The following is a 9,817-nucleotide window of genomic DNA, read 5'->3' as shown; positions in this document are numbered from 1 at the left end:
ACACTGGAATGGAATGTCTATCATACATGTAGAGATGCTGATTTCAGAAAAATGTGCAGTGGTCTCTTAATTTTTTCCAGAGCTGTATATATCTATAAGACCATCCTCTGTAAGTAAACAGCTCATGTTTAACTCATCCTTGAGTATAGGATTTGATACCCTATGCCAGCGATACTCAACCCGCGGCTCGCGAGCCGCATGCGGCTCCTTTAAGACTAGTTGCGGCTCTTTTAAGTCCACTTAAAAAAGAAAAATCTAAAAAAAATCTTTAAAAAACGAAAAAGAAAAACATTGTCAGCAGAATTCATCAGCATTTCATTATCGCTCACAAGCCACACATCAGTCATCACACACTTCAGTCTATTAAGCCCCCCCCCCCCCATCCATCCCTCTGAACAACCAATCACAAATTATTTCAGGTTTCCCGCTCGATTGCTGGTGCGCGAGATAATTGCTCCGTCACACTTGGAAAACTAGCTTACAGCACTATGCAAAAATGGCAAAGGAATACAAGAAACGAAAATATGAAGAGGAATATCGAACATTTAAAGAGGACTGGGAACTCGAGTTTTTCTTCGTCTCCACCGGTTCGGGAAAATGCATCTGCCTGCTTTGTGACAACATCATTTCACAATTTAAAAGGTCCAATTTGCAGCGCCATCACGACACAAACACCCGATTTTCAGTACCGACTTTCCGGAAGGTGGAGAGCTGAGGGCGGAAAAGCTGGCCAGACTCAAACAGAACCGAACTGCTCAAAAAACTTTTTCCACACTAATACGAGTGAGAGAGCGACAGAGGCATCCTACAAAATCACACATGAACTGATGAAAAGATGAAGCCATATACTGATGGAGAAATGGTGAAGGATTGCATACTGCTGGCTTGTTCAACGTTGTTTCCTGAGAAAAAAGACCTGGAACGAGAGGCAAAAAAAATTCAACTGTCGGATTCTACTGTAGCTAGGAGGGCATCAGACATTTCAGAGAACATTGCACATACTCTTAAGGAAAAACTGTCATCCGCTGAGTTTGTCAGCCTTGCAATGGATGAAAGCTTGGATATCAATGACACGCCACAATTACTCATCTTTATCCGAGCGATCAACAGTAAGTTTGACATTACAGAAGAACTGCTTGACATGGTTTCACTGGAAAATGGAACAACGGGTATTGAAATAAAAAACGCTGTGCTGGAAACATTAGAAAAGTTTAACATTGGACCAGAAAAAATCACAGCATTCACAACAGATGGCGCACCGGCGATGCTTGGTAAGAGGAACGGAGCCGTGGCCTTGCTGAAAGAAACGCTGAAAAACGGCGGGGCTGCTGCTGAGGGTATTTTCTCATACCATTGTATTGTTCATCAACAAGCCTTGTTTGCTAAGTTCAAATGTCTGAATGAAGTGATGGCAAATGTAATCGAAGTGGTTAATTATATAAGGGCCCGTGCAAGAAACCACTTAAATTTTAAACTGCTGTGTGAGGAGTTTGACACTCACTATGGAGATTTGGTGTTACACACCGAGATCAGATGGCTGTCTAAAGGACGTATGCTTGCACATTTCATGGACCTGCTTGAACCCCTGAAATCCTTCATTGTCGGCCAAGGGGAGACTTCCCGATTTTCCTTTTTGGATGATAAAGAGTGGGTGCTGTCTGTTGCGTTCCTGTGTGACATTACGCAGCACTTGAACGAACTTAATCTCAAGATGCAAGGAAGAAACAAGACCGTGTATGAGCTCTACACGGCTGTCAGTGTATTTTCTGACAAACTGGATGTACTCGAACAAAGTGTCCGTGGTTCTGATTACCGTTTCTTCCCCACCGTGCAGAAAGTGATGGCGATGCATGCAGACGCTCTCCTGCCCTGTCAATCACAATTCTGTGACGTGCTAACTGAGCTCAAGCAAAACTACACATCAAGATTCCACGACTTCAAGGACCATAGCAATATTTTTCTACTTGTGAAAAACCCATTCCTGGTTGAGGTCAATGAAATGAAGCAAATAAGCGACCAGCTCGGACTTGTGCAGCTTCAAATGGAGTTCGTGGAGTTAAAGAGCTCAGATGAACTTCAGCGTCAGTTTCGGATTACAGATGTCGTGGACTTTTGGAAACTGGTGGGGCATCTCCCAAATATCTCCAGACTGGCAAGACGCATCATCTCAATGTTTCCGTCCACATACCGGTGTGAAGCAGCATTCTCTGCGCTCTCAAAAATAAAATGTCGCAACCGAAACAGATTGAGTCTGCAGCACACAACAGAGGCCCTTCGGATCGCCGTTTCCAGCGCAGAGCCCGACTTCAAATCACTTGTGCGGCAGAAGGAGTGTCAGAAATCACATTGAGTGTGAAGTAAGTACAACATTACTGTTCTGACAACCTCTGCAGTCTAATATCTGCTGTTATATGGACAGTGATGATCAGTAAACATGCTGTCTGTTATCTGTTGTTATGGACAGTGATGATCAGTAAACATGCTGTCTGTTATCTGTTGTTATGGGTAGTGATGATCAGTAAACATGCTGTCTGTTACTGTACCTGTTGTTATGGACAGTGATGATCAGTAAACATGCTGTCTGTTACTGTACCTGTTGTTATGGACAGTGATGATCAGTAAACATGCTGTCTGTTATCTGTTGTTATGGACAGTGATGATCAGTAAACATGCTGTCTGTTATCTGTTGTTATGGACAGTGATGATCAGTAAACATGCTGTCTGTTACTGTATCTGTTGTTATGGACAGTGATGATCAGTAAACATGCTGTCTGTTATCTGCTGTTATGGACAGTGATGATCAGTAAACATGCTGTCTGTTATCTGCTGTTATGGACAGTGATGATCAGTAAACATGCTGTCTGTTATCTGCTGTTAGTGATGATCAGCAATGTGTGTTTTGTGGTTGCAGTGAAAATAATAAATCACAGTTATTGCACTGTACATTATGCTTTTCATTCCTTAGTAACATATTACTATTATCCATATTCTCAAATGCATAATGGTTTCAGGGAGGAAAGGAGCGTTTTTGGATTGTGGCTCTTGCAAAAATATTTTTCGTCAATGTGGCTCCTGATTAGGACAAGGTTGAGTACCACTGCCCTATGCAGAAACACACTTTAAATAAAATGTACAAAGAAAACAAATCTACAACGTCGACAAGAAAAATAAATAAAATAAAAGGAAATACATAAAGGAAATTTAAATCAGATTTTATATATATATATATATATATATATATATATATATATATATATATATATATGTGTGTGTGTTTGCAATATATATTACTGTGTTTACTCTTTTTATATCATAAATACAACAGAAACTACTCAAATGACCCTGATCCAAAGTGTACATACCCTGGTGATTTTGGCCTGATAACATGCACACAAGTTGACACTGCAGCCATGGCGCGTCGTTTTTAAAAGTGGGATGATGAGGAGACACAGAGGGTCCTCCCAGCTCCACTTCAGTCACTAAGCTTCTGATAAGACACTAAACACTACAAAATCTACCCGGGTAGTAATAAGAACTGTTTTCACACGAGTCAAAGAGATTTTTGTTCTCTTTCACTCAAAGGAGAATCTCATGAGAAACTGAACTTTCACTTTCACCCAAAGAAAGGACATTTTGATTTGAACTTTCACTTTCTTTGTTATTTTAAAGGGGGTTTATTTTTGTATTTTATGTTGATATTTTATTTTTGTATCTTGTGCTAATATTACCCATTGACTGTGTTGATTGTTGTTATTTTTATGATCATTATTATGACTATCATTATTATTATTTTATTTTTATTATTGTTATTTTTATTATCATTATTATGACTATCATTATTATTATTTTATTTTTATCATTATTATTTTTATTGTTTTTTTATTATTTGTATTTTTATTATCATTATTATGACTATCATTATTATTATTATTTTATTTTTTATCATTATTATTATTTTGTATTATTATTATGTTTATTATAATTATTATGACTATCATTATTATTATTTTATTATTTTATTTTTTATCATTATTATTATTTTGTATTATTATTATGTTTATTATAATTATTATGACTATCATTATTATTATTTTATTATTTTATTTTTATCATTATTATTTTTATTATCATTATTAAGCCTATCATTATTATTATTTTATTTTTATCATTATTATTTTTATTGTTTTTTTATTATTTGTATTTTTATTATCATTATTATGACTATCATCATTATTATTATTTTATTTTTATCATTATTATTATCAGCATTATTATGACTATCATTATTATTATTATTATTGTTGTTGTTATTAGTATTATTGTTATATTATTATTACCATAATTATCATTATTGTTATTATTTTATTAATATTATTATACATATGTGTACACATATATACATAGTTGGCCTAGTAGCAATGCAGAACTGGGTGTATTGTTTTTAATAATCCCTGCTGGATTAGGTCTGAGTAATGGAAGGTGACCTGGTGAGAGAGTGACACCAGTGCATACGCTCTGTACATGAAAGAAACACAAACACTCAAGGCTAAATATAGACAGGAAATCACAGTATGCAATGTTGATTCTTAGAATTTATTTGTTGATACTTTAATATCATTTGATGTTTTGGGAAAACCGAAGTGCTCGGAGTAAACCAAAACGTTGGAGGTGGATGTTGCTGATTAATGAGTCTTAGAATGGCCTGGTATGCTGAGGCGGATGTTGGTGCTGATCTTTTTAAGTATTGGTGGTAGGACGACAACTTTTTGGGTGCGTTTGGACGTCAGTGGGTTGGGCAGAACGAATATGTAACCCGAGTAACCAGAGGGCTTAGCATGGCCTGTAGTAGGCGGAGTAACCCTATCCTGGATTGGTGGTAAACAAACATGCTTTGGTTTTGGTCCAGGTCGCTGATTGCGGGTGTTAGGTGGTAGTTTAGACCTCTTAATGGCCAAAGGATTTGGTTTCTGTGTGAAGTGTGAGCTCGTGGAAGGACTGTCACAGCCTGTGGTGAGCTTGGTAACCCTATCATGGATTGGTGGTAAACGAAGCGGCTTTGGTTTTCGTTCAGGTTGTTGATTAAGGGTGTTAGGTGGTAGCTTAGACCTCTCAGTGAGTAAAGTTTTTTGTCTCTGGGTGAAGTGTGAGCTCATGGAAGGACTGCCTGTGGTGAGCTCCAGCTCTGCGGGGTCTTGCTTTTGTTGAAGCAGATCATGGGTCGATGTTGGACCAACACACTCTTGTGTTTGCTGAAACCTGTCATGCTTTGGTGGACATGGTGTGAAGGTCCTGTCATTTATTATTTCTTTCTGCGGGATCCTGAGCACGCGTCCATATTTGGAAGGACTGTCACAGCCTGTGGTAAGCTTGGTAACCCTATCATGGATTGGTGGGAAACGAAGCGGCTTTGGTTTTTGTTCAGGTTGTTGATTAAGGGTGTTAGGTGGTAGCTTAGACCTCTTAGTGAGTAAAGGATTTGGTCCTTGGGTGAAGTGTGAGCTCCTGGAAGGACTGCCTGTTGTGAGCTCCAGCTCTGCGGGGTCTTGCTTTTGTTGAAGCAGATCATGGGTCGATGTTGGACCAACACACTCTTGTGTTTGCTGAAACCTGTCTTGCTTTGGTGGACATGGTGTGAAGGTCCTGTCATTTGGTGGACATGGTGTGAAGGTCCTGTCATTTGGTGGACATGGTGTGAAGGTCCTGTCATTTGGTGGACATGGTGTGAAGGTCTTGTCATTTACTATTTCTCTCTGCTGAATCCTGATCACACGTCCATATTTGGCCCTTCGGCTATATATCTGAGTTTCTGGCAAGGGGTCAGGTGGGCAGAGTCTGTATCCACAGAAGAACAAGGGTTCATCTTGGGGCTTTGGCGGTTTAGGCTTTGGCGGTTTAGCCTTCAACTTGCGGAGTGCGTTTTCATCCTTGTCTTTTTTAGCTAGATCATACTCTGGAACTACCCTCATTGCCCCTCCATCTGCTTTGTCCATTTCCTCTTTGGACATCGGAGTCTTCAGCAGTTCAGCCGTGCACTGGCTCTTCTTGCCAGGTTTTCCATACCTTTCTTCCAATTCTCGAAGTAGTTTTTCAACTTTCTTGCATTCATCAGAGTTTTCATAGTCCCATATCATGTCTGGATTTTCTTCTAGCTCCTGGTCATCATGCGTCCACGTGCCTGCTCTTTCTGCTTGCTTCTGGTTGTTATCCTCTTCTGTGCCTGGTCTTTCCTTGAACTCCAGGTCATCACTCATTTGAGGACTGGAAGTCGTTAAATCCCATGAGTCCTTCCCAAAGAGGCCTATGTGGCGGCCTGTTTTGGTCCATAGCTCCACTTTGCAGTCATACCCTGCAGTGAATATGTTCCCACATGTAGATTCAAACCCGATATCCACCACCCTTTTATGGTGAGCTTGCCAGGATGCCAACAGAGGGGGGGGACACACTGACACTCTCCATCCTTTGATGTCCTCAAATGGGTCTTTGAATGACTGTTTTCCATCCCAAAAATTCTGGATGTCCCACACATAGGCCCTCCCTTTACTGTCCCCTGCAAGTAAACTATGTTCCTCAACATCAACTGTCATGGCGGTAATGACGGCACCATCATCTTTCACTGCCCTGAACTTTCCTATCAGACCTCCCTTGATTTTAGGAGAATAGGCAAAGATGTAGCCGTCTGCAGAGGTCAGCAGTGTGGCTGTGTCTGCTTTGCTATCCCTGGTCTTCAAATGTAAGGATTTCACACAATCCATCTCCCCTTGCAGTGCACTGAGGTTTGTTGTTCCAGTGCATTTGACTTTCTTCTTTCTCTTCAGAGCACGCAGATTTCCTGTCCGTCCCATCTGTTCTTTACTTTTTGCGTTCACCATATTTGTCTGGGGACTCTTGCTCGGATTGATCCAGTAGATTGCCTTTTCAGCCTCAACATCCCAGACAACAGTGTTTCCGTTGCTGGAGGTGGCAGTCAGTGTGTTCTCATAGAAATCCATGGAGGAGATATCTGTTAAAAACGCGTGCTCCAAAAAGCTGTGGTCATTATTTTCCAGATCCAGGATAAAAATGGTACTGGAGTTCCTTCCTGACACGTAGATTTTCTCTTCTCTGCAAAGAATAGCTGTGACCTCCTTCTGCACAGTGACAGGTAGAACATCAAGCAGTTGTCCGGTGTTGAAGTTCCACAGTTTTACTTTCCCATCCTTTGCGATTGTAATCAGTCTGCGTTGTGGACCATCGAATGTAACAGCGTAGAGACCCTCTTGCTGGTCTGGAGTGATTTTGAACTGTATGATTTCCTTTCCAGTTGTGATGTCCCTCACTTTTACCACGCCGTTTTGGCAGACAGAGACCAGCTGTTTGAAAATGCTGTGGTAGAGGGCAGCGCACAGGGGCTTGTCATGGGATGTTAGCAATCTCTGGAATAAATCGGTTCCTCGTCCCAGATTTTTTACAACATGGTGTGAGGTTGACACGACTAGCTCGTTGTTAAGAGTGTTATAATAAGCCCCCGTCATCTGGGACCTCGGCAGGTTGTCAACATACATACTTTGATTACACTCCAAGGTCACTGTGTTCCACACACGTACGTTTTTGTCCTCGGATATACTGATAAGTACTTTGTCCAGTTTGTTATCCATGATATATTTGATTGGCTTTCTATGTCCTTTCAGTACCTGTTCACACATATCTGGGAAATCCGGAATCCACACGTACAATGAGCCATTCATACCACCAGTCACTAGGCGTTCATTACCAGGCAGGTATTCAACACAGGTGAAAAACGCCCCACATCGGTCACTCCTGAAGGTTGTCTTATGGGCTCTGAGTTTGGTTTGCTTGGACAGGGAAACAAGGATCATTTCTTTGGATGAGCTACAACAAACCGCATGTGAGTTAAGAGATGGAATGTAGCTGATCTGGGTGATCTGGTTCCAGCTGTCTTTAAAGGTGGAGACTTTGGCATTCATAAATCTTGGAGATGTGTTTTCCATGAGGGAAGAAACATAAACAGTTGGATAATCCATCAGAGAGATTTCTTCATAGCTTTCTTTGCAGAAGAGGCCATAGGCACGTACATTGTTAGAGGTAAAAATATATAGAAACCCCCTAGTGTCACTCATAGCGAACACTGCCTTGGTGCCGTCGGACCAGTAGTTCATGCAACTCACTAGTTGGTCCTCCACAATCAAACTGTGGCTGATGTAAAGCATGTCCAACTTTTCGATGTATTTATAGAACTTCACCTCTCTGTCATTACCACACACAGCTAACTGTGACAGTTCTGGCAGGAACACCGCGTCGTTCACACAGACTTTCTTCTTGTGAGAGAAAGGCAATTTTGCTTTATCTTTGTACAGTGACAAAGTCCGAGGACTGTCAAACCTGTCGGACCAGAAACTGACGACACCCCCGGAGGTGATGGAGTGATATTGGCCTTCCACAAACGGTCTTTCTTGTTCTGTTGGATCCTTGAAGTAATGGTCGGGGTCACTGACGCCTTCTAAAGGACAGAAGATCATTTTCACTATAGGATTGCGATCTTTCGTTTTCACGATCTCTAAAGGTTTAGGGAAGACTTTTTTGGAATCCATATTTTTTGCGGTCTTGTTTTTTTGCTCTAGGAAGGTCAGTAACTCTTCCAAGTCCACAACAGAGTCACAGTTTGTGTCAATCTTCATGTGGAGGGCCTCCATATCGCTGTCGTCTGCATTGATATCGATCTTTTTCATCGCCTCCCGGAATTCGTCCACATCTAGGCCTGTGCTTCCATCAGCATCAGCCTCTTGGAATATCTTCACAATCCGAGGAATATCCTCAGCAGTAAACTCCATGTCTGTGTTCTTCACAGGAGCCTCCTCTGAGAAGTCCTTTTCCATAACTTCCTGGCTTGTCATTTTTCGTTCCTACAACAGCAGCAGTTAAAGAGATAAATCTTTTAAAACTGTTGGTGTTTGCTAAAAGTTGCAGCAGTTAAAGAGATAACAAAGCTCTTAAAAGTGTTGGTGTTTGCTAAAAGCTGCAGCAGTAAAGAGCTCTCCTTTATAGACCTGTGGTATACCTTCTTTCAGCTGGACTATGACCATGCTTTATGATGTCATAAAGTAAGGGATTTTTTTTTGTCAGAACTCAGTTGCCATGGTTACATGATGTTTTTTTTTAATTCAGAACTAGAAAGCAGTGTCTTTCTTTTTTTTCACAAGGTGCTTTTCACATTCTGTATTTAATGTATTTATATACTCCAATTTGTATAGATTACCATCTATTGTAACAGGAGAAGTGTTCTTGTATTATTATTATTATTATTATTATTATTATTAATAATTTATTTTTATTATTATTATTTTTTTGTCTTGTTTTTTTTTTCTGCTGTGCGTGCGTGCATGTGCGTGCATCTGAGATGCCGTGCGTGCATCTGAGATGCCGTGCGTGCATCTGAGATGCCGTGCGTGCATCTGAGATGCCGTGCGTGCATCTGAGATGCCGTGCGTGCATCTGAGATGCCGTGCGTGCATCTGAGATGCCGTGCGTGCATCTGAGATGCCGTGCGTGCATCTGAGATGCCGTGCGTGCATCTGAGATGCCGTGCGTGCATCTGAGATGCCGTGCGTGCATCTGAGATGCCGTGCGTGCATCTGAGATGCCGTGCGTGCCTGAATCTGATGCCGTGCGTGCATCTGATGCCGTGCGTGCCTGAATCTGATGCCGTGCGTGCATCTGATGCCGTGCGTGCATCTGAGATGCCGTGCGTGCATCTCTGATGCTGTGTGTGCGTGCGTGCGTCTGCTGTGCGTGCGTGCGTGCGTCTGCTGTGCGTGCGTGC

At 41.3% G+C, this 9,817-nt stretch overlaps 1 protein-coding gene across 1 annotated transcript; it reads right to left on the bottom strand.

Annotated features, from left to right (window-relative positions):
• Positions 1-4,574: 4,574 nt before the first annotated feature.
• Positions 4,575-9,032, bottom strand: LOC117808927 (WD repeat-containing protein on Y chromosome-like). The gene is made up of 2 exons (XM_034678599.1): positions 5,608-9,032; positions 4,575-5,256 (listed from the first exon to the last, which is right to left on the bottom strand). The coding sequence occupies exons 1-2, from the start codon at positions 8,889-8,891 to the stop codon at positions 4,683-4,685; spliced, it is 3,858 nt and encodes a 1,285-aa protein (XP_034534490.1). The 5' UTR covers positions 8,892-9,032; the 3' UTR covers positions 4,575-4,682.
• Between the last annotated feature and the right edge of the window lie 785 nt (positions 9,033-9,817).

This window comes from Notolabrus celidotus, unplaced genomic scaffold (assembly GCF_009762535.1).
Source record: "Notolabrus celidotus isolate fNotCel1 unplaced genomic scaffold, fNotCel1.pri scaffold_181_arrow_ctg1, whole genome shotgun sequence".
Lineage (NCBI taxonomy): Eukaryota > Metazoa > Chordata > Actinopteri > Labriformes > Labridae > Notolabrus > Notolabrus celidotus.
The sequence above is the reverse complement of the archived record's forward strand: the minus strand, read 5'-3'. Positions and strand labels throughout refer to the sequence as shown.